Raw genomic sequence first — 25,046 nt, forward strand, 5'->3', positions numbered from 1 at the left:
TTTGGACGAAAGTCGAAATAAAGGGGAAAATGTTTTTTGACATGAGAAGGTGGGAAAATTAAATGAAACAGTCAGTTCAGAACTATTGAAGCAAAGTTATCATATAAATGTTTCGAAAGGTAAAGAAAAAAATCAACAAAAATAACAAAAACACGATCTCGTATATACGAAGATACCGTATAAGTTAAGTGGGACCCTGGATAAGTAGGAATTTTGCTAAGTGGGAAAAATCCGGTTTCCCTTGAACTTCCTCATCAAATTCCACCAAAAAACTTCACTTTAGTGGGATATCTTGGGTAAGTGTGTCAAAGTGGGACATAATTTTCTGGTCCCTTGAACCAAAATCTTTGCTTAAAAGTGTGACTTTAAAGAAAATATTTTCTATATTTTGAGAAACCACTGCATTGTAGCGTCAAAAATCGTATCGCTTTTCGAACCTCAAAATCCAACACTCAATTTCATATATTTACAAACAAATTTAATCGGTCCCATGAGTGTCCCACTTAACGGGTCATATTGTTATACTGTACAATGTTTAACAAACAAAAAATGAAAATAAAATATAGACTATTATAAAAAACGATGATAGAGTATACCATTTTAATATCTTCTCTTTTCTTAAAAGTGCGCACTTTTAAGAAAAGAAAATATTCATAAAAATACAAATACAAAGGACTGACGTCATTGCATTGATTCTACGTGGTTAAATTCGCTTCCCCCATCAGCGCGCATTCTCCCAGGAATTCCACAAGATCTTATACTTTCCAGGAAAAAATCAAAAGCCGTTTTCGCCAAGTTATCTGTTGATATTCTAAGCATTGGTACAAATCTTGAGTAGCCATCGATAATTCCATGGATAACAAAATTCCATCTACAAAGAAATTTTGCATTACTTCATTTTTACAAGAAAAGTTATTTTCTGTATTTTAGCTTGAAATTCTTATTTATTCTTGAGTTTGAAGTTATCTTTAAATACATATAATAAAATGTCAGTACCTCAGATTCACTTTTGTATTGAGTTGAGTTTCTGAGAATGAGTTTCTTATTTTTATTTTCCAATGCTTTTTTCAAGTTATAAAAACATATTTTAAAACAATAACGTGTACTCAAAAACATACCGTATCAATTTATGATGACTGTCGGTATGCCACAGAAAGTTTGGAGTAGGAACGTAGTAGCTTCTCCGTTCAATTGTCTGACTCCACCTTGTCGCTGTTCCAATAGGATCAACTGCAGATAGTGTGGTTCTAACTCTGTCTCTCTGTACAATTATGTTTTGATTTCGAAGATGAGCTTGAATTTCTAAAGCGCCAGAGTTTGGGAAATCCTTATGTATGGATTGTATCTTTTCAGTTAATTCCCTATCGTTAAGGTTGGCGAACCTCTGTCTTGGTGACTGGATTTGAGATTTTTTGATGAAATTGTGGATAGTATTTGGATGCATAGTACCACCAAGTAAACCTTCTCTAGCGATTTTTTCAACAGTGAACCCCATAGACAAAAGATTTTCTAACTTGCTGCTATGAATAGCATATCTCGGCCGTCCACGCTGTCCACTAGTCCTTCCCTGCATTCTGACAGGTGCAGTCGTAACTAAATAAAATATCTTGTGAAACTAAACACAATTCGATTTTACGAACCACACTGTTTGATTTTTTTACATACTTCATTACTCTTACGTATTAACATTTGTATATTTTAACATTATGCTTTCAACATTTAAATTTTTCACTTTTTTATGTAAATATACACTGGACACACATTGATAACAGTATTTTTATTTATTGAAGTGTTACAATCCTGTATAAATGTTCACGAAAACGAAATAAATAAATCAATAAATGTAAAGAAGCTAAAAATGTATATTACCGCTTGATTGGAGCAGATTTGTACGCCTATCCAGAGCGCCCATTAATTCTGAAATCTTCGCGCGAAGGTCGTCATATTCTGTTTGACTCAGGGCACTAGTTAATCTCTAAACGAATGAGTTGATTATATATCATTATATATATGGAATTATCTCGAATTATCTGTTATTATTGAGAGAATTTGAAGGAAATAGATAAGAAAAAGGAAACAAACTGTGAGAACAAAGAGCACTTTTGTTCGAAACGAGAGAAATAAATGGTAAATACTCATAACTTCAAGATTTCTTTTTCCATTCACTAATGTGGAGCGCAGTAGGTGTACTTGATGAATGTCTGGATTATTCGATATGTTTCGTCTAATATAATTGATGATATTGTTTATTCTTGATACAGGTGTCGCTGAAGACATACCTTTAATGAAATAAAATGTTGTATGAATCAAAACTATTTCTCGTAGATTTTAATAAGAAATCAAATTCTTTCCATACCCTTTTAAGGCGAAACTGCTAACAAAATGAAAATGAAGAGCAATGATAGACCTTTTTGGAAGTTGGAAATACTTTTCAGGAAAGCCGTAGGAGAACGTTGGAGCATTGTATATACAAGAAGGCTGTCAGGAAACTCGTCACTTTTCTTTCTCACACACCGGGGTTTTTTAAGAAATACTTTTGGACGAAAGTCGAAATAAAGGGGAAAATGTTTTTTGACATGAGAAGGTGGGAAAATTAAATGAAACAGTCAGTTCAGAACTATTGAAGCAAAGTTATCATATAAATGTTTCGAAAGGTAAAGAAAAAAATCAACAAAAATAACAAAAACACGATCTCGTATATACGAAGATACCGTATAAGTTAAGTGGGACCCTGGATAAGTAGGAATTTTGCTAAGTGGAAAAAATCCGGTTTCCCTTGAACTTCCTCATCAAATTCCACCAAAAAACTTCACTTTAGTGGGATATCTTGGGTAAGTGTGTCAAAGTGGGACATAATTTTCTGGTCCCTTGAACCAAAATCTTTGCTTAAAAGTGTGACTTTAAAGAAAATATTTTCTATATTTTGAGAAACCACTGCATTGTAGCGTCAAAAATCGTATCGCTTTTCGAACCTCAAAATCCAACACTCAATTTCATATATTTACAAACAAATTTAATCGGTCCCATGAGTGTCCCACTTAACGGGTCATATTGTTATACTGTACAATGTTTAACAAACAAAAAATGAAAATAAAATATAGACTATTATAAAAAACGATGATAGAGTATACCATTTTAATATCTTCTCTTTTCTTAAAAGTGCGCACTTTTAAGAAAAGAAAATATTCATAAAAATACAAATACAAAGGACTGACGTCATTGCATTGATTCTACGTGGTTAAATTCGCTTCCCCCATCAGCGCGCATTCTCCCAGGAATTCCACAAGATCTTATACTTTCCAGGAAAAAATCAAAAGCCGTTTTCGCCAAGTTATCTGTTGATATTCTAAGCATTGGTACAAATCTTGAGTAGCCATCGATAATTCCATGGATAACAAAATTCCATCTACAAAGAAATTTTGCATTACTTCATTTTTACAAGAAAAGTTATTTTCTGTATTTTAGCTTGAAATTCTTATTTATTCTTGAGTTTGAAGTTATCTTTAAATACATATAATAAAATGTCAGTACCTCAGATTCACTTTTGTATTGAGTTGAGTTTCTGAGAATGAGTTTCTTATTTTTATTTTCCAATGCTTTTTTCAAGTTATAAAAACATATTTTAAAACAATAACGTGTACTCAAAAACATACCGTATCAATTTATGATGACTGTCGGTATGCCACAGAAAGTTTGGAGTAGGAACGTAGTAGCTTCTCCGTTCAATTGTCTGACTCCACCTTGTCGCTGTTCCAATAGGATCAACTGCAGATAGTGTGGTTCTAACTCTGTCTCTCTGTACAATTATGTTTTGATTTCGAAGATGAGCTTGAATTTCTAAAGCGCCAGAGTTTGGGAAATCCTTATGTATGGATTGTATCTTTTCAGTTAATTCCCTATCGTTAAGGTTGGCGAACCTCTGTCTTGGTGACTGGATTTGAGATTTTTTGATGAAATTGTGGATAGTATTTGGATGCATAGTACCACCAAGTAAACCTTCTCTAGCGATTTTTTCAACAGTGAACCCCATAGACAAAAGATTTTCTAACTTGCTGCTATGAATAGCATATCTCGGCCGTCCACGCTGTCCACTAGTCCTTCCCTGCATTCTGACAGGTGCAGTCGTAACTAAATAAAATATCTTGTGAAACTAAACACAATTCGATTTTACGAACCACACTGTTTGATTTTTTTACATACTTCATTACTCTTACGTATTAACATTTGTATATTTTAACATTATGCTTTCAACATTTAAATTTTTCACTTTTTTATGTAAATATACACTGGACACACATTGATAACAGTATTTTTATTTATTGAAGTGTTACAATCCTGTATAAATGTTCACGAAAACGAAATAAATAAATCAATAAATGTAAAGAAGCTAAAAATGTATATTACCGCTTGATTGGAGCAGATTTGTACGCCTATCCAGAGCGCCCATTAATTCTGAAATCTTCGCGCGAAGGTCGTCATATTCTGTTTGACTCAGGGCACTAGTTAATCTCTAAACGAATGAGTTGATTATATATCATTATATATATGGAATTATCTCGAATTATCTGTTATTATTGAGAGAATTTGAAGGAAATAGATAAGAAAAAGGAAACAAACTGTGAGAACAAAGAGCACTTTTGTTCGAAACGAGAGAAATAAATGGTAAATACTCATAACTTCAAGATTTCTTTTTCCATTCACTAATGTGGAGCGCAGTAGGTGTACTTGATGAATGTCTGGATTATTCGATATGTTTCGTCTAATATAATTGATGATATTGTTTATTCTTGATACAGGTGTCGCTGAAGACATACCTTTAATGAAATAAAATGTTGTATGAATCAAAACTATTTCTCGTAGATTTTAATAAGAAATCAAATTCTTTCCATACCCTTTTAAGGCGAAACTGCTAACAAAATGAAAATGAAGAGCAATGATAGACCTTTTTGGAAGTTGGAAATACTTTTCAGGAAAGCCGTAGGAGAACGTTGGAGCATTGTATATACAAGAAGGCTGTCAGGAAACTCGTCACTTTTCTTTCTCACACACCGGGGTTTTTTAAGAAATACTTTTGGACGAAAGTCGAAATAAAGGGGAAAATGTTTTTTGACATGAGAAGGTGGGAAAATTAAATGAAACAGTCAGTTCAGAACTATTGAAGCAAAGTTATCATATAAATGTTTCGAAAGGTAAAGAAAAAAATCAACAAAAATAACAAAAACACGATCTCGTATATACGAAGATACCGTATAAGTTAAGTGGGACCCTGGATAAGTAGGAATTTTGCTAAGTGGAAAAAATCCGGTTTCCCTTGAACTTCCTCATCAAATTCCACCAAAAAACTTCACTTTAGTGGGATATCTTGGGTAAGTGTGTCAAAGTGGGACATAATTTTCTGGTCCCTTGAACCAAAATCTTTGCTTAAAAGTGTGACTTTAAAGAAAATATTTTCTATATTTTGAGAAACCACTGCATTGTAGCGTCAAAAATCGTATCGCTTTTCGAACCTCAAAATCCAACACTCAATTTCATATATTTACAAACAAATTTAATCGGTCCCATGAGTGTCCCACTTAACGGGTCATATTGTTATACTGTACAATGTTTAACAAACAAAAAATGAAAATAAAATATAGACTATTATAAAAAACGATGATAGAGTATACCATTTTAATATCTTCTCTTTTCTTAAAAGTGCGCACTTTTAAGAAAAGAAAATATTCATAAAAATACAAATACAAAGGACTGACGTCATTGCATTGATTCTACGTGGTTAAATTCGCTTCCCCCATCAGCGCGCATTCTCCCAGGAATTCCACAAGATCTTATACTTTCCAGGAAAAAATCAAAAGCCGTTTTCGCCAAGTTATCTGTTGATATTCTAAGCATTGGTACAAATCTTGAGTAGCCATCGATAATTCCATGGATAACAAAATTCCATCTACAAAGAAATTTTGCATTACTTCATTTTTACAAGAAAAGTTATTTTCTGTATTTTAGCTTGAAATTCTTATTTATTCTTGAGTTTGAAGTTATCTTTAAATACATATAATAAAATGTCAGTACCTCAGATTCACTTTTGTATTGAGTTGAGTTTCTGAGAATGAGTTTCTTATTTTTATTTTCCAATGCTTTTTTCAAGTTATAAAAACATATTTTAAAACAATAACGTGTACTCAAAAACATACCGTATCAATTTATGATGACTGTCGGTATGCCACAGAAAGTTTGGAGTAGGAACGTAGTAGCTTCTCCGTTCAATTGTCTGACTCCACCTTGTCGCTGTTCCAATAGGATCAACTGCAGATAGTGTGGTTCTAACTCTGTCTCTCTGTACAATTATGTTTTGATTTCGAAGATGAGCTTGAATTTCTAAAGCGCCAGAGTTTGGGAAATCCTTATGTATGGATTGTATCTTTTCAGTTAATTCCCTATCGTTAAGGTTGGCGAACCTCTGTCTTGGTGACTGGATTTGAGATTTTTTGATGAAATTGTGGATAGTATTTGGATGCATAGTACCACCAAGTAAACCTTCTCTAGCGATTTTTTCAACAGTGAACCCCATAGACAAAAGATTTTCTAACTTGCTGCTATGAATAGCATATCTCGGCCGTCCACGCTGTCCACTAGTCCTTCCCTGCATTCTGACAGGTGCAGTCGTAACTAAATAAAATATCTTGTGAAACTAAACACAATTCGATTTTACGAACCACACTGTTTGATTTTTTTACATACTTCATTACTCTTACGTATTAACATTTGTATATTTTAACATTATGCTTTCAACATTTAAATTTTTCACTTTTTTATGTAAATATACACTGGACACACATTGATAACAGTATTTTTATTTATTGAAGTGTTACAATCCTGTATAAATGTTCACGAAAACGAAATAAATAAATCAATAAATGTAAAGAAGCTAAAAATGTATATTACCGCTTGATTGGAGCAGATTTGTACGCCTATCCAGAGCGCCCATTAATTCTGAAATCTTCGCGCGAAGGTCGTCATATTCTGTTTGACTCAGGGCACTAGTTAATCTCTAAACGAATGAGTTGATTATATATCATTATATATATGGAATTATCTCGAATTATCTGTTATTATTGAGAGAATTTGAAGGAAATAGATAAGAAAAAGGAAACAAACTGTGAGAACAAAGAGCACTTTTGTTCGAAACGAGAGAAATAAATGGTAAATACTCATAACTTCAAGATTTCTTTTTCCATTCACTAATGTGGAGCGCAGTAGGTGTACTTGATGAATGTCTGGATTATTCGATATGTTTCGTCTAATATAATTGATGATATTGTTTATTCTTGATACAGGTGTCGCTGAAGACATACCTTTAATGAAATAAAATGTTGTATGAATCAAAACTATTTCTCGTAGATTTTAATAAGAAATCAAATTCTTTCCATACCCTTTTAAGGCGAAACTGCTAACAAAATGAAAATGAAGAGCAATGATAGACCTTTTTGGAAGTTGGAAATACTTTTCAGGAAAGCCGTAGGAGAACGTTGGAGCATTGTATATACAAGAAGGCTGTCAGGAAACTCGTCACTTTTCTTTCTCACACACCGGGGTTTTTTAAGAAATACTTTTGGACGAAAGTCGAAATAAAGGGGAAAATGTTTTTTGACATGAGAAGGTGGGAAAATTAAATGAAACAGTCAGTTCAGAACTATTGAAGCAAAGTTATCATATAAATGTTTCGAAAGGTAAAGAAAAAAATCAACAAAAATAACAAAAACACGATCTCGTATATACGAAGATACCGTATAAGTTAAGTGGGACCCTGGATAAGTAGAAATTTTGCTAAGTGGGAAAAATCCGGTTTCCCTTGAACTTCCTCATCAAATTCCACCAAAAAACTTCACTTTAGTGGGATATCTTGGGTAAGTGTGTCAAAGTGGGACATAATTTTCTGGTCCCTTGAACCAAAATCTTTGCTTAAAAGTGTGACTTTAAAGAAAATATTTTCTATATTTTGAGAAACCACTGCATTGTAGCGTCAAAAATCGTATCGCTTTTCGAACCTCAAAATCCAACACTCAATTTCATATATTTACAAACAAATTTAATCGGTCCCATGAGTGTCCCACTTAACGGGTCATATTGTTATACTGTACAATGTTTAACAAACAAAAAATGAAAATAAAATATAGACTATTATAAAAAACGATGATAGAGTATACCATTTTAATATCTTCTCTTTTCTTAAAAGTGCGCACTTTTAAGAAAAGAAAATATTCATAAAAATACAAATACAAAGGACTGACGTCATTGCATTGAGAACACATTGTAATTTGTTGAACGTTATTTATTTAGCTGAAGATTGTTGTCCATGCGCAGCATGAAACTATTAGTTCTGAACGCAACAACTATGTAGTGTACTGACGTGGGTAAAAACTGCTATAAAATCTTTATAAAAAGTAGTATTAAGCTGAAATTTGCAGGAATATGGTTACTATCAGCAATAATATAATCAAAGTTTGAAAAAAATCGAAAGACTTTAATCTCGGGATTCCCGTATATATGTGTTCAATATTGTAGTGTTCAATATTGTAAAGATACACACAAATAAATCTTTTCATCAAAATTCTAGTTTCTGCTGGTCAGGTTGAGATTCAACAAATATGCGGGTATACCATTAGGAATAAAACGCAAAATTTTCACTCATTTCTGGACCTTCATAGTATACCGTAAATCTCGGTAAAGGCGCGTGGCTTATTAGCTGAGTTTCGATATTATACTTCCAACATGTGACCAGAGAATCACATAAAATGTGAACTTTCTATAAGAGAGGTGCAATATTCAAATGTTATAATAATGAGGAACAAATACAAAAAAAACGTGTGACCAATAAAAAATTATCTTATCAAACAACACCAAAACCTTCACCAAAGTGGATACCTGTCGCCATTCTCTTACTCAATTCCTTTGTAGGAATAGTCAGTGTTAAACTGCATGTTGACGCATTTGGAAGAGAAACATCTTTGAACTTCACATCGATTTTTTTTTCAAAACCATATGGTGGTATCCTGTCAACACCAGTGCAAAATTCTACGAGTTGATCAAAACGTAGAGGTAAATTATTGCGTGTCACTTCCCCGGAATCAACTTGTGAAAGAAATAGCTCGAACTCTACAATACAGTCTTGTATTTCTAAGAAGCGATTCGAGCCAACTTCGCATTCATCAAGGTCCTCGTAATTAAAAAGAGCCACCATATCATCATATGAGATCTCTTTGTCGGAAAACAAAAAATACTTCTCCATAATTTGATAGGCTCGTTGTTCCGTAAAAGCTGGGCATATAGATTTTATGCCTGAGATGTATTGATGTATACTAGAATAGTTCTGGTGAACTATCCTATTTATCAAGAACAAGCGTCTAAGTTCAGTTTCTGAGCGATTAATTACACTTATCCCTTTCTCTAGAAGTGAGTCGTAATCTCCGTTTTGAATGTTTTCAAGTGTTTTTTTTATTTCATAGTCTCCTACATTCTCGATGGTTGCAGGTTGATTTAGGCCATAAATTGATCGCACCACTGCAGGGTGAAAGCATTCAGGACCACGACCATTCTGGAGTATTGACAACGCAGATAGCTGCCCTAAAAAAAAATACTTGTTATCGATCAGAGATTCTGTGTTAGCATCGAAACACAGACACTTTTCCTCTCCGAAAACCATGGTAGAGAGCAACGGTATATTTTTCATTGATAGTGTGAGAAACTCTCGCAATGGACCTCCAGCATCTGCTCCTGCTTCTCCTGCGAATCGAACACATGGCGCATGTGTAGTTAGGTTGAGTTTTTGGCGAAACAATACAGACCAAAATTTCGATTTGTCTCTTTGTATAATTATAATTTTCTTTTTTTTATCAATCGCTGTGAATTTAGAAAGGGCATTTTCCATAAACTCGCTGTGACTTGTAGCTGGAATATAGTTTATATCGACTTCAGGTTCGTCAATGTCACCGCCGCTGCGTTCGAAGAAACGTTCGACTTCATCATTGCCAAATGTGTTGTTAGAAGCAGTTGAATTTTTAGTCAAAAAAGCAACTCTGGCTGCACGTAGGTCTTCTGAGCATAACGGCGTATTTTCATTGTCGGATTCGACGTCGTAGTTGCTATTATGGATATCAGCAGCCCTATCAGCACGGATGCTTTCCTCGTATTCCAAATCCTGCTCACATCGGATGCAGTTTTCTATATATGTGCAGCCACAAACACCACATATCCTGGGTCGTGATTCTGAAGCGATTTGTAGAAAAAAAAATATAAGTTGACGTACACAATATTCATTCAGTATTACATATGTATATACACGTCTGATTTTTCAACATTGCAAGAATGTTTTGTCGATAAAGCCATTTAAATGAAAGAAGTCTCACCTGGTGAAACGTTTATACGACTTGCCTGAGATGGCGTGCTTGTACTTTGAGGTAGAGCTGAACGAATAAGTAACACATATATACACGTCTGATCTTTCAACATTGCAACAATGGTTTGTGTCGATAAAGCCATATAAAAGAAAGAATTCTCACCTGGTGAAACGTTTAAGCGACTTGCCTGAGATGGCGTGCTTGTACTTTGAGGTAGAGCTGAACGAATAAGTAACACATATATACACGTCTGATCTTTCAACATTGCAACAATGGTTTGTGTCGATAAAGCCATATAAAAGAAAGAAGTCTCACCTGGTGAAACGTTTGAAAGACTTGCCTCAGGTAGACTGCTTGTACTTTGAGGTAGAGCTGAACAAACAAATAACACATGTATATACACGTCTGATCTTTCAATATTGCAACAATGGTTTATATATACGTAAATAAGTAATATATAGGTGTCTCATTATGAAATGTTTGATGGAATGAAACGTAATTTTAATACCACGTAGATGTCAGAAATCCTAAAAATTAAATCTAATTTATTTGCCGAATGAAACCTGCGCAGAAAAAAAACATTCTAAAGGTTAGTTCTAAAAGTTACTATAACGTATTTTCAAATCCTATAGTTTGGTTTCAACATACCTTCGAGAGATTGTGATGCAATCACTATTACTCCGTTATACTTGAGGCTTTTTATATTTATAGGACATTTTATATTCACACGTTTCGGTCGTTTATTTCTATCCAACGTGTGGAAAAAATAAATATTTGGTAGTAAAGGGAAGTATTGTCTTATCCTATCATCAAATCGTTGTTCTGTGAGGCCAAGTGACAATGAAATTGAGCATGGCTCTTTTTTTTCGAAATTATAACAGTCACGTGGAAAACCTAAAAATAAAATGCACATAATTATTAGTCATTTTTCCTTTGTTAGGTAGGGCAATAGTGCTACCTTGTTACCCTGCTGGATGTTTTACTTAAACCTACCGTAGCCACTATTAATATGTTCTAATAAAAGAGGATCAGCAGAGCCATTTGTCAGTTTTCGGAATTTTGGAATTCTTGATGCGTCTGGGAGATGATAAAACTTTGCCTTTGTCGTAGATGGTAAAGGACCCCTTTTTTTTCTGCGTTTTTTTGTTTTCTCTGGAATTTTAAAACTATGAAGTCTTAAGGTTTCGATGTTGCTTAAGCAGGCAGCTGCGTTTGTAGAGAACAAGTGATCATCATCATCATCATCATCATCAGAGAATGTGATATTTTCTGGAAAGGTAATATTATTTTTTGGCAACGTTGTCAAAACACTTTGCATCGCATTTGAAACACCTTCATCATTTCCAGAACTTGGAACACTGGACATAATGGTAACTGAAACGAGATGGTGTAATTTTACAAGGAGAATTGTGGAAGTAACGGCTTCCTAGTGATGATAGCAAAGTCAAACTATTTACCAAAAGAAGCAACATCTTGTGTAACTGGTGCATGTGAGAGTGTAGACAACATGTCAACTTGAGAACCTAATACAAAACAAATACCATCATGCTTGTATTTGAGATCCATTTACCGTCTGTATTTAAACTGATCTTGCATTAATTTGAAGACGTAAAAATTATCATTTGACTTAACAGCACACAAAACTCAAGTTTTTTTTGTGTGTTGCAACGAAGAAAAAAAATTATTCCTCATAAGTGGTGGTGATGTGTATGTCATTACCTAATACAGATGAAAGTGAAGAGTTTGATATTGTTGTAGATTTCGAAGTAATGGTACTTGCAGAAGATGGTAAACTTTGTGAATTAGTATCTTGTTGAAAAGCTATAAAGTAAATATTATTACATCATGCTTTTAAAAACCTCTTTTTTATAAATTTATAAAAACTATCATTTTGCAATGAAGTAATTTCACAAACAGGATTTTTTATTATACAGTACAGGTCCTCAATCCCCTTCTGATAACCCACCTTCTTAAGGGAGAACCAACAAATGATGACATGTTCTGCTTAAATTGTTTATTTCAAAGCCAATATGAAGTGTGAAATTTGTTACGCCTTTATTAGCTCTGGTCAAAAGGGGCTTATGGTCGCTACCATGACAGTGGCTACACAGAAACGCTATTCGGTAAATTAATAAGATTTATGACGTAACAATGTGATAGTAATATCAGCTCAAGGTGAGGTGGACCAATATAATGTGCTAAATTATTCAAATAATTCATAATGCACCCCAAAAAGCAAGCAACCCAAAAACCACACAGTTAGAAAATATTGAATTGAAAGAAAGGAACATCTCAAGATTGTTGAGCATTGGTTTGTTTTCAACCACAGGGGACTAGAAAATGCCCAATATTGAAACTTTGGACAATGTGAAAAAACACCATTGACCAAGTTTAGGGACAAAATTTGGACAAAAAAATAGAGTAAATAGAAAAAAATGGTATGCAATGTTGTTTTTGTGATATGAACAAACATATTTATTACAAAAAAACATGTGCGCAGATTTTGCCGTTAGTTCTCCTTTAAAAAAGCTCTATAATTTCTAGCTAAAAGAGGGATTCATACATTGCAATGAAAAGTTATAAAAAGATCTACATAAATGTATCTATGCATACTTCTCTAAAACTTAAAAACAGAACTGATTTATATATGTACCTGATGAAGTGATGGAAGTGCTGTTTCTTCCATGTAACCCCCTCCTTTCCATTCTTGGAAAAATAAGACCTGAACATATTAAAAAGGAAATATCTTGCACTTAGATAAAAAATGGTTTCTGAAACATTTAAAACTTTGTATCAGTGCGGGACTGACAGTAAATGGATGCATCATGAATATCTTAACTAATCAAAACCATTCCACATTGCAGTGTCAGTATTGCGTGCTATTCTGTTCTGCAAACAATGTGCTGTTTTGTATTGTTTTGTACAGGTAAACAAAGCGCAGCTTAGCAGACTGAGTAGGACCTAGGACAAACAACTTCTGGTAGGTAAAAGGAACTGCACATGAGTACAACAACAATGTCAAGAGGTGTATTTCTAGTTTGAAAAAAGACACCCAGGACATGCAAAAAAATTAATATAACATTTCACAAACCTAGACTGTTGCTATGAGGATTTTCTGGCAACGATGGCAAATTTCCAGTACTTCTAAAGTAAGGAGAATTCACCATTCTTCTGAAATCTCTCCCTGTACCGCGGTGTTGTGAGCCGTTAGTAGGCATCTTCTTCCTAACTCCTGCTCTCAGGTATACTTCTTGTGGTTTTGGTCTTTTGCTTTTGGATATGACGTTCTGTTCTTCTCTCAAGTTGCAGAAAGAGCTTGTGAAGCAAACCATGTGGGATGAAGAAATAAATACCCCCCATAGTGAAATACGCGGGACAATTAATTTCATTCTTCTCATTGATTTTATTCTTCTTTTTTTGAATTTTGATAAACTAAGTTTCTTGAGCGAGAAACCTTGTTTCTCGTCATCGCGGAATGTTTTTATTTAAAATATATCTATTAGCCATAAACTGAGTGCACATTTGCAGGGCAGCTTGATCGAAAAACCTGGTTTTTCGAGCGAGATACCAGGTTTCTCGCGAGAAACATGGAAACTCGTCCGATAAACCAGGTTTTTCAATCGATAAACCGGGTTTCTCGAAGGTACCGTTGATATACAAGGTATATCGAATAAATGTGAATAGGGCTTGCCATACTCGAGGGCTAAAATATGCTGATATCAGCAGCAAAAATCTGAAAATCATAAGGCAGAACCACATTTTTTCAAAATTACCTGGGGTTCTTCGACGTTGCCCATCATATTGGCTAGCACTGAAACTTGTGAACGAGACGCGGTTGGAGCTAAGGAATCGTGGCTTAGAACTGAAAACATGCAAAGAAATGCCTGAGTAGTGCAAGGGAAAGAAGATAAAGTCTTAATTTTTTTTCATTAGATTTACAAGGATTAGATTTTCAATAGATTTACAATGAAAAGTAAAGAACAAAAATGCCTTTCTGATGTCTGATGATGACGGATGGTCACATCTGGATAATATTTATTTTGTGATTTGAAGCTACCTAGCTAGTACCATGGGCACATTTGTTATTTAATAATTAAGTGATAAAGTATAAGAGCTAAATATATTATTTTTATATAGCTAGCTACACAAAAGATTTTTTAAGGCATTCTGTCAATTTAAATAAAGATAGCTAGCTAGCCTGGAGTATAGAGCTAGTTAAGTATGCAAGGTATTGCATGTTGGTTAAATATGTTGTCACGACAAACAGAAACGATATTTCATAAATAAATTTCTGTAAATGTTTAGGTTTCTTTTATCGTACCGGAACCTATTTTTCATAAATAAATTGTAGATTTTCAGGTTTCTTTTCTGAAATAACAAAATTTGGGAAAGTATAGCCAGATAGCCAGAAGTAATATTCTCTTGGAGCTGGAAGACCTAAAGTCTCTGTTCAGGTTAAGACTTAGTAAAGGGTAAACTGTATCACACTGAGGACACTTAGTGTAATGTGTTACAAATCCAGTGGAGTGCTTATAGCATTAAAGGTATAATACATTTTTCATAAACCAACATTCACAGGAATTATGATGAAGCCTATTGTTACTTCTGCAAAGCAAATACAGTTGTTTAGCATTTTTCATTTTGCATAATAAATTCCTGTGGATATTCAAAAAATAACTATGAGTGGCACCAGAGGCTGAGCGATTAGTGCAAGTAGTAGTATCAAGGAGGATATAAAACCGGTTTTTCGCTCCTTTCACACCTCTACCCCCAAAAACCCCGCTTCCACCCCTACCTCCCGAAACCGGTAAACCCGACGTCATCCGAAAATAAAGCCGATAAATACCGAAACCCGATAATCCCAATACGCATGCGCAATGAGTAGAGGGAAGTCCCATACTCAAGACCACGCTAATTGAAATCGAAATCTGTATATAATAAAGATGAGTTGGTTCAGGAAAGCTAGTGGTAAACTATATGAAACCGTGTCAGCACCGGTAGTGGCAACTCGCGACGCTATCGCTGATCAACTACGGAGCGTGCGGGATACTGTTACTTACTACTATAACAAAGCGAAGGAGCAAATCTCGAGAAGTTCGACACTTCCCGATGAGGTCCAACGGATCACCATCGAAGTTGAATACCAGGGAATCGAGGACATCCAAAACATATTTGACGATGACGCGCAATTTGTAGCAGACGGAAACCTCACCAAGACGTGGCCATTCAATAACAACCTTAACCAACCACTGACGGAGGCTATGATGCGAAAAAACACCCCCCACGTAGACATGCGCGTCAAGGTAGTCTACAGCTTTAGCTGTGATATTTACCGAGGTTGTTGCGATGTAGCCGATTACCACAAAACCAAGAGCTCCAAGTCACTCTCAAGCATGGCGGAAATCGAAGCCTTCATGAAAGAATGCAAAATGAAGCGTCTGGATCTGCAAGTGCTTTTGGAGATGCTTGGCTGTAAGGGAGAGGGCCGACGTAAAAAGGGGAACAGAGTTCCTAACAAGAGCAGCCCTCAAATTAGCACGCGAGTACGGGAAGAGGTCTTGCTACGAAGCTCGTGGACTTGGAGGGTATCGCTAAACACTTCAAGATCAACATCAGGATCATTGAACCCAAGCGAACTCTAACAAGGCACCATGGCGGCTCGCCTATGGTCAAAACCAGTACAAGAAGGGGTTGAACACAATTGATCACAGCATGCTGCATGGTCATTGCTTCTACATCAAGAAGATGGATGTTTTGACCCAAAGTTGGGAATGCGAGGCCTGTACCCAAATCTTCACCAGATCCGACAACCTCACGCGACACAAGAATAACGAGTGCGAAGGCGCCAAAACAACGATCATTTGCAGGGGTAAAAAAGTCAAGCGCATGCCTAGCAAATCGGAAAAGGTTTTCTACGAGCAATATGCATTCAGTTATGCGGCATGCCAATAGATTGAGGCATTGGCGGAGCAGTCGGAAATGCACATACATCACGCGCTCTGCGGGCATGGAAGGGAACGCGTGATTCGTGTGATGGGTCAAGAGGCCTATAGGGTAGATGGATACGAACCTCAGACCAAAACAGTCTATGAATATCACGGCTGCAAGTGGTATGGATGCCCATGCCAACCGCAGCGAACCAACGCCGATGAGAATAATTTCAAGATCACCAAATTCAAGGAGGATCACATCCAAAAACTCGGCTACAACCTGGTCACCACATGGGAGTGCGAGAACCCCCCAAATGTTAAGAGGCTCTTCAAAAAAGAATTTCGACCTTACCCCCACTTCATCGTCTTTGGTTTTGAAGCTCTCCTGGTACCATTACACCAGCAGCAAACGGCCGATTTAACATACATCTCGGAGCATATCCCGGTACGTGTTGCCATTCATGATAGTCTACAGGAACATCTCACCTTCATCATGCATGAAAGCCCCAAGGTGCTGGTGCGGAAATTCGTCGAGCAATTAGAGCAGAGGCAGGCCCGCATCGTCAAAGAAGTCGAAAGGCTGCACCCCAAGCCCGATGATTTTGATATGCTTTCAGATCAAACCCAAAAAGCTTGGAATGAGTGGGTGAACCAAGTGACGGTGATAGGTTTTAACAGCGGCAAGTATGACATCAACCTGATCAAGCCGTACTTTGTCGAACAAGTTGCGGATGATGACGAGGATAAGATTAAAGTAGCTACATGTTCCTCACAACATCAAATTTCAAATTCATAGACATTAAAAACTTTCTCGCGCCTGGAATGAGTTACACGGGCTGGTGCAAGTCATTGGATTGCAATCTCAAGAAGCTCGTGTTCCCGTACGAGTGGCTGTCGAGCTATGACAAGTTGAACCATGTCGGCCCCGTCGATCATGAGGCCTTCTATAGCACCCTCAGCGGTAAAAACACCCTCTCGCGTGAAGATTACCAGTCGCTCCGAGATGAGTTCTACAAGAGGGGCTGCATCACAATGCTGGATTGGTTAGCCGAGTACAACTTGGAGGACGTAGTACCCTTTGTTGAGGCTGTCGACAGGACCCGCAACACGTACTACGAGGATGAAATTGACATTTTGAAAGATGCCGTGAGTATACCAGGCGTATCGATGCGCTATGTCCTGAACAAATCCCTGCGCTTGAACCCTGAAATAGAGCTGTATGCACGGGGAGACCCCTGCACGCACAAATGTCAAGTCAATTGCGTCAAAGCCCGATGTAAGGCCTGCATAGAGGTTAAAAAAGCGTGCGACGAGTGTATCAAGAACGAGGCATATGAGCTCCTGCAAACGGGCATGGTAGGTGGCCCCGCGATCGTCTTTTGCAGGTACCACGAGAGGGATGTGACAGCTATAATACCTCACATCTATAACGAGCCCAGCAAATGTAAGACCATTCTAGGCTATGATGCAAACATGCTCTACCCGAGTACCTTGCTGCAGGACTTCCCATGCGGTAAGGAGAAGCTTGTCAGGATTGCTGAACCAACAGAGGGCTTGGATGCTCTAGAGCAAGGCGTTCTAGATGGCTCACTTTTCGCCTTTGCGCAAGTTGATATTGAAGTCCCCACCGAGCTGCACGACAAATTTAGCGAAATATCTCCGTTATTTGTGGTCAAAGAGATACCCGATGAAGCCATTCCAGAGCACATGCGGGCGTATTTGCTTAAGACTGGGCGCAAACGTGTCACTGGAACCAAAAACTCTTGGGACTGATGAAAGCCGAGAGGATCTTGCTGTATACACCCGTGCTCAAATGGTACCTAGAGCATGGGCTAAAAGTCACGGCGTGTTACCGTTTTCTTAAGTGCTCACGCGGTAAACCATTCGCGTGGTTTCCGGAAGAAATTGCCGATGCTCGACGCCAATCTGATAAGAACCCGGACAAACGTATCGCGGGCGACACTGCCAAGTTGAAAGGGAATAGTTTTTATGGAAAAATGATCGAGGGCTTGGCAAGGCATGCCAATACTAGCTTCACGAGAAATGAAAAAAAGGTCGATGTGGCAATGAGGAGCCCCTATCTCGAGGATCTTGAAGAAATAGGCGACGCGTACGAAGTAAGAAGGGGTTAACAAGGGGTGAGTATCGATCGAGCTTATCAGTGTGGAATTGCCGTCTACCAATTAGCAAAGTTGCGCATGTTGGAATTTTATTATGACTTTCTCGACAAGTACGTAGAACGTCGGGACTTTGAATACGTGTATATGGATACAGATAGCGCGTATTTTGCTATCTCGGGGGAAGAGCTGCGAGATGTCGTTCGCCATGAACTGCTCAAGCGGTATGACACTGATGTTACGAAATGGCTCGTCGCTGACAAACACTCCAGTCGAGCGGGAGGGTTATTCAAACCCAAATTCATAGGGTCTAGAATGATTGCATTGACTGCCAAGTGCTACTTCGTTGAGGGTAGAGAGGGTACGAAGTTCTCATGTAAAGGAATGTCAAAGAGGCAGAATGCAGTAACGTGGGATAGGTATATGGGGGTTGTGAAGGGTAGTTTAGACAAAGCGAAAAACGTAGGTTTCCGGGTGCACAAACAAGGCATGGTGACGTATCAGCAGAACAAGCTGGGACTCTCTGCTTTTTATGATAAGCGAATTGTGCATGACGATTGGGTACACACCTCTCCGCTTATGTAAGAATAGTGGGGGTTTGTCCGGAGTTTTGTGAAGCACTACTTCACATAGGCAACAAAAAAAATGGAGCAGACGAAGAAATGTTCACAATGTAATCACCCTTTTTCTTTTGATAATTTTAGAATGCAACTGAATGGACAACGGACAAAAAGGTGAATTAAATGCCTGGACATTAGCAATGCGTCAAAGGCACGAAACAAATGTCACCATAAAAAACAGAGGGGGCAGTGCAAGGATTGTGATTTCCCTGGGTATCAGCATCACCTTATTCTAATCAGGATTAAGAATGCTCTAAATAATGATACAGAGATTGCCTCTCAAGATTATCTGAGGTGCGGTATTTGCACTTTCATTGGCCATATCCAAGCCCAATTCAAAGACGGTATGTGCTGGGGCAACCGAAGGTCTTGAGAATTCGACCACAGAATCCCCATTAAATATAGAGAATATGGTAAATATCCCAGCGATGAGGTGCAGCTCGAGAGACTCCATTACACCAATATTCAACCAATGTGGGTTGCAGAGAATCAAAAGAAAGGTTGTCGATATATATCTGCCCAAAGTTGGTCGCGTTGAATAGATTTTTTTCTTCATAACTTCGAGTAACTTCCCATCGGTATGAGGACGATATAAAACAAATTTAAACTCATTTCTTAACACATTCAAAAATGTTTATCATTTTTTGAATGGTCGAGAGATTTTATGTATGATGAGCAAAAGACTTAAGCGGTGATGCGTGAATTTTCACACAGGTAGTACTCAAGGTGATACTGAATAGCTATATACGAAGCTGGATATATAGTAAAATTGTTGGAGCATGACTTAGGTCCTGGCTGAAGGTGAGGGCGTGCACGGGCGAGGGTACGTACTAGCTGGAGGCAGCCGTCTCGCCCCGGGTTCTCCCACGCTGTGCCATGACGCGAAAAATTGTGCCGAATCCCGGGAAATTAGGCTCTGAGTGGTATACTCGCAGAATCAAAAATCCTCTGGGTTCAAACAACAACAACATCAAAAAACTCAGAGGGTTCCCTTGCGAGGGTTTTGTTTTGAAAAATAAACATGCTATACGAGATATCCCTATGTCTCGCTGTACTCCTACCGTACGTATTGATCATCTTCAGTTATTGGCTAATGATAAAAATGTCAAATCTCGTTGATATTTTTGATGTTGTAGATACTACCCCAGCGGAAGCGCTTTTAAAACCTCTCTACAAGCGCCAGGCTTTAAAAGATGCTATTCGCAATGGTAAAGCCCACCTGCTACCGAAAAAAATGTACCGGTTTCACTTTCGCTTACGCGATGGCTGAAAAAAAATTCCTGGGCATCACCCGTCCCTCTACCAAGCTCCATGGCAGTGATGCTATGAAAATGGTCGCCTACTTTTCAGCGGGTCGAGCGAGTCGTGAAATGGCCGTCTCGAAGGGTTGAATTCCCGCATCCATCGTGCCGAAACCTAAGTAGGTCTAAAAACTTGTATATGCCCAAGGGCATACAACAACCATGGTTATTGATATCGTAAAAGACCCTCATACAGCAATCTTCACGGGACCTACAAGCTGTGGCAAAACCCGGGAAATCTTGGCACCATTTCCACAACGTTGTCATCCTCTGCCCCACTATTCGGTGGAGTAGGACCTATCTCGATAGACCCGGTCTGTGGCAAGATGACTATGTGTTCCTTATAGAGCCGGGTGATCAACTCTTTTACTAGATCGAGCAACTATCAAAGCACCTGGCAGGGGAGGAGACTCTGTTTAACGTTGATGATATGATAGCCGACGAGAGTCTGGATAAGAAGCGTCAACCTCTGCTCCCAGCTTGCCATCAGTGGTCGTCACAAGAAGCATAGTTTATGGTTGTTAACTCAGTCATATACGGCTTTACCTAAAAATCTCCGTCGCCAGAAAAAACAGCTGTTCGTGTGGTACCCTTCGGAGCGCTCTGATATGAAGCTCATCGATGAGGAAACGAATCAGATAGATGACTGGGAATCGATCAAGGCTCAACTAAAAAAGTTCAAGCATGCCTGCCTTGGGATCAGACTTGAGCACCCTCGGACCTGGAAAATTTTGGAGCATTTTGAAGTGATTTCAATTAAATAAATGTCTTATACCGATAGATTACATGAAGAGATGCTGAAAATGGAGAGGGAAAACTCCCAATTGGAAAAGCAACTAAAGGCATGTTATGAAGGAATGGATGAATTAGAGGGAGAAAAAAACGTGTGATAAGGTATCTTGAAGAGAGCCAAGGAACGATAGATGTGATGCGGGAGAGGGAGAAAAATAACGAAAGGTTTGATATTATGTTCCATGGAACATATCTGACCCTTTGCTTGATCTACTATATATTTAAATATTAGATCCTTTCACGTCATGAAGTGGGTGTACTTCGATCTAAGTACACCTCCGGAGCAAAAAATCCGCATGATATTGGGTGACGCTATTACTGGTCTCGGGGTGTGTGGATAGATCTATCCACACCCAACCAAACACGGTTTTACTGACGGAACCACGAGCTACATGGTCAGGGCGGTATACCGGTAAAGGAAGGTCAAAAGAATGATAGGTGTCGGTGGTACCGACACTTATCAACTGAGCGGTTCCCTCGCTACGGGGGAACAAGTGAAATGGCCATCCGACGGGAGAAATTTACCACTATTTAACATGCTCCGGAGGTACTTCTACATCCTCTGATATTAGCATGAGCTCCATCGATGGCTGTGAGTATATATTTGTACGTGTTTCCATAGACTTTATCATGGGGGATGTAGAGCAAGTCAAACTGGTGCATCTCGTTGGGTTTCGTGATGGTGAAATGTGGGTAGGTGATGCGCTCAGAGTGGAAGCGCCCATCCAAAATATTCAGCTGCTCATCTTGGAGCAAGTACACGTAGCACTTGATATCTCCAGTTCTATCCGCCTTCTTGGTCATATGGAAGGTCATGCAATCGATTAGCCATCCTTCGGCTCACCCTCGACAGTGATCGAGATGTTTTCAGTATTGGGTTTGTAGAAGACTTGGTTGGCACCGCTACCCGGGACGCCTTTCAGAGACTTGGCAGGAGTGTCGATCTGGAGGTTATAGGAGGTGTCGGCCTTTTTCATGGTCACCACTTTGCTGCGGAGTACACGCTCATAGGCAGGGCGAGCCTCGAGTATCTTGACATCATAGCGCTCGCGAGCCCCTTGTTTGCTATTTCATCAAATTCCAACCAAATGTTGGTAATTTTATAACCAGCATCAGCGGGCTTAGCTTCTGTGCTTCCAGAAGCCGCCGTACCAGCATCTTTGATGACTTGGTTATAGGGTGCAAAATGTATTACGAGCTGCAACCTGTCGTGTAGAAGGGCCAGTCTCTAGTGAGGTCGAATATCTTTCCCAGGGGGATGCAAAAGGTGTTGCCGTAATCTGCCACGACCGCTTTTTCTTCATCATTTCCTACATGGTCCCTAGCTTTTACCTGTAGAGCGCGGATTGTACCATCGTTGGGATTTATGCCTTCTAAAATTAGGTTGTTATCACGCTCAAATTTGGGCAGCCACAGATCCCGATACACTGCCAGGGTGTTGTAGTCCGAAATGTTCTGGATTTTGTGACCGTTCAAGCTGATGCGAAGGTTTTGAACCAGGGCCTTGCCAATGTTGGACACGATAGTGCGTTTGGTATTGGTACCCGTAAGCTCCAAGTCAAAGAGGAGTTTGAGAGAGCCTGGGAAAATTACATCATTCTGACCCATGTTTTGGTATGTCCACGTATAAGTCCTCGTTCTGATGGATCGTGGGGACATGGGAGACTTTAACACGCTGTTTCTTGCCTTTCATAGCAAGCATTGTTTTTAATTCCTTATGCGGATTTAAGATAGTTCCGTACATTTATTAGTAGGCAATTGTGGGTTAAATAAATGCCGATTAATCCATTATATGAAGATGACTTTACGCCAGAGCAAGGCATTCCAGATGATCCCGAGGAGTTCAGTAGCGAGAGTGAGATCTTTCGACCCGAGAATATTCCCGGGTTCACCACCACGCCCGCAACACCTTCACGAAGTGGCCTCACTGACACCACAACTCTCACGGCAATGGGGGAACTACTGAGGTCGAAGGTTGATAGCCTTTACGAATCTCTTAGTGGGGAGCTGGGAGAACCAATCGCGAAAATGTACGACAAATTTAAAGCACGAGGAAACCAGCTCCTTTTCGATGGTGTGGAGCTCACGAAAAAGAATGGTGAACTGAGGAGCGTTGCCGAGATACAACGGAGGTTGGGGTCGAATCGTTTGCGAACCATGGGGTTTACTGACTATACCACACCACACAAGGGTAATAAGTCAGCGGCCCAGAAACTTATGAATAAACTCAAAAATATTGAAGAAAGGGCGGATGACATCGAGATGCTGCCACTGCTCGTAGATGTTCTGCATGAGACGGAGAGTCTTATCGAAAATACTTCCTTTGGCGGGGATGGAAGCTTCATGGAACGCGAAAGAAGAGGACTCAACCTCGAGCTTCAAACGCTAAGAGGCAATCTGAGGAATCTGAAAAGCAAGATGATCTTCTACGACAGTCAGATAGACAAAGCAGAGGCCAAGGTGAAAAATCTTGAGAGCAAGAAAGCTACGCCTGGAGTATCTGAGGAGCAGATAGACATCTGGAATGAAGACATTGCGAAGGCCAGGGAAGAGATAGAGGGACTCCGTGATCAGAAGGAAGAAGCACGAAAAGCGCACGGTTTACTTTCCTCAGACACCCAGAGCCAACTGAAAGGAATTAAGGGAGACTCTGATAAAGATTGCCGGGGATGATACATCTTTACTAGAAAATCTCAAAATTCTCTTCAAGGAACAAGGCTTGACTATCGCGAGCATCGTCTCCGCCGTTGGCGTGCTCGTGTCAACCATCGTGCTCTCTGTTACAGGTGGCGGAGGTGCTGCCGGAGGTGCTGCTACTGGAAGTACAGGTGGTAAAGGTTTTGTACGGAAACAGCTTGAAAGACTCGGGAGATTTTTGAAGTATATAGCAGGAAAGGTCGGCTTAACTTTACCAGGGATTATTGGTAGTGTTATATCGTTCATTTTCAGAGTTGCGGCTAAGATTGTGGAATTTGTAGCCAAGCATCTGTATATGGCTTTGGTTGCTGCTGTGGGCATTGTTGTTGCGTATGTGGGTAACAGGAGGAGTAAGGGTGGAAAGAATTGATGAGAGTCTAATTTTTTGTTCAGCACATTAGACCTATCTCTTCATCCAAATATATGCGAGGATGAGTCCTACTCCCACCGTGATAACGATAGCCTTGGTATCATCATGTTCCTCTGCACTCGATGAGGCTGCTAAGGGATGCGGCAAACGCACCCTTGGTACTTGATGTTTCGTCGACTCTATTGATGGAGTGTGTGCTGGAGTTGCGGCCGCTGCATCTTGGACGTTAATGTGCGGGTTAACACTAATCGAGAAGTACTCCTTGCTGATGAGGATTTTGTTCGTGAAATTCACGATATTCCCAATGTGAAAACTCATATCGGAAGGTATTATATACACTCCATGCGCCACAGAGAAATCAAACTTGCTACGTGCATACTTGAGCACATCTTGGAATCGCCTTATTTCCTCACCCGTGGCACTAGGCCGGAGGATCAAAGTCTCAAAAGTCGTCAAGTAGAGGCGCTGCGCATCGATCGAACTACCTTGATTGCCAATGATGTTAGATCTCGCGTTCGCTTGACTCTGAAGTATTAGGTAAGCGTAAAATCTTACGCTTTGGGAAAGTTTCTCTATATCTATACGCGCGAGACCTTGGGATTTTTCGAGAATCCATCGACCCCACGAATCTTCATCGAAATAACTAGGACCCGAGCCAGGATAGTCCTCGATAGTCCTATTTTAGCACAAAGCTTCGTGTATGCAAATTTTAATTATTGTCCCTTAGTTTGGCATTTCTCTTCTTCGAAATCTCTTTTGAAAATTGAAAAACTCCACAACAGGGCTTTAAGTTTTATTCATGATGACCCAAGACCAGTTGATTGCCTC

At 38.8% G+C, this 25,046-nt stretch overlaps 4 protein-coding genes across 5 annotated transcripts; all 4 read right to left on the bottom strand.

Annotated features, from left to right (window-relative positions):
* Window positions 1–44: 44 nt before the first annotated feature.
* LOC130636071 (uncharacterized) lies at window positions 45–2,330 on the bottom strand. The gene is made up of 4 exons (XM_057445664.1): window positions 2,143–2,330; window positions 1,870–1,975; window positions 1,119–1,593; window positions 45–871 (listed from the first exon to the last, which is right to left on the bottom strand). Exons 1-4 carry the CDS (start codon window positions 2,275–2,277, stop codon window positions 682–684), a joined length of 906 nt encoding a protein of 301 aa, XP_057301647.1. The 5' UTR covers window positions 2,278–2,330; the 3' UTR covers window positions 45–681.
* Window positions 2,331–2,587: 257 nt separating this feature from the next.
* Window positions 2,588–4,865, bottom strand: LOC130636072 (uncharacterized). Its single transcript, XM_057445665.1, has 4 exons — window positions 4,678–4,865; window positions 4,405–4,510; window positions 3,654–4,128; window positions 2,588–3,406 (listed from the first exon to the last, which is right to left on the bottom strand). The coding sequence occupies exons 1-4, from the start codon at window positions 4,810–4,812 to the stop codon at window positions 3,217–3,219; spliced, it is 906 nt and encodes a 301-aa protein (XP_057301648.1). The 5' UTR covers window positions 4,813–4,865; the 3' UTR covers window positions 2,588–3,216.
* A 255-nt stretch (window positions 4,866–5,120) lies between these two features.
* On the bottom strand, window positions 5,121–7,373 carry LOC130636073 (uncharacterized). The gene is made up of 4 exons (XM_057445666.1): window positions 7,213–7,373; window positions 6,940–7,045; window positions 6,189–6,663; window positions 5,121–5,941 (listed from the first exon to the last, which is right to left on the bottom strand). The coding sequence occupies exons 1-4, from the start codon at window positions 7,345–7,347 to the stop codon at window positions 5,752–5,754; spliced, it is 906 nt and encodes a 301-aa protein (XP_057301649.1). The 5' UTR covers window positions 7,348–7,373; the 3' UTR covers window positions 5,121–5,751.
* A 1,487-nt stretch (window positions 7,374–8,860) lies between these two features.
* LOC130636068 (uncharacterized) lies at window positions 8,861–13,292 on the bottom strand. 2 transcript variants are annotated; one of them, XM_057445661.1, is made up of 9 exons: window positions 13,045–13,292; window positions 12,111–12,212; window positions 11,849–11,914; window positions 11,385–11,765; window positions 11,040–11,285; window positions 10,707–10,763; window positions 10,554–10,610; window positions 10,401–10,457; window positions 8,861–10,260 (listed from the first exon to the last, which is right to left on the bottom strand). In XM_057445661.1, exons 1-9 carry the CDS (start codon window positions 13,094–13,096, stop codon window positions 8,885–8,887), a joined length of 2,394 nt encoding a protein of 797 aa, XP_057301644.1. In that variant the 5' UTR covers window positions 13,097–13,292; the 3' UTR covers window positions 8,861–8,884. The 2 variants fall into 2 exon arrangements, with proteins under 2 accessions (XP_057301644.1, XP_057301645.1); XM_057445662.1 differs by lacking the exon at window positions 10,554–10,610 and having other exon boundaries at window positions 13,045–13,291.
* Between the last annotated feature and the right edge of the window lie 11,754 nt (window positions 13,293–25,046).

The sequence above is a fragment of the Hydractinia symbiolongicarpus genome, chromosome 3, assembly GCF_029227915.1.
Source record: "Hydractinia symbiolongicarpus strain clone_291-10 chromosome 3, HSymV2.1, whole genome shotgun sequence".
Taxonomy (NCBI): domain Eukaryota; kingdom Metazoa; phylum Cnidaria; class Hydrozoa; order Anthoathecata; family Hydractiniidae; genus Hydractinia; species Hydractinia symbiolongicarpus.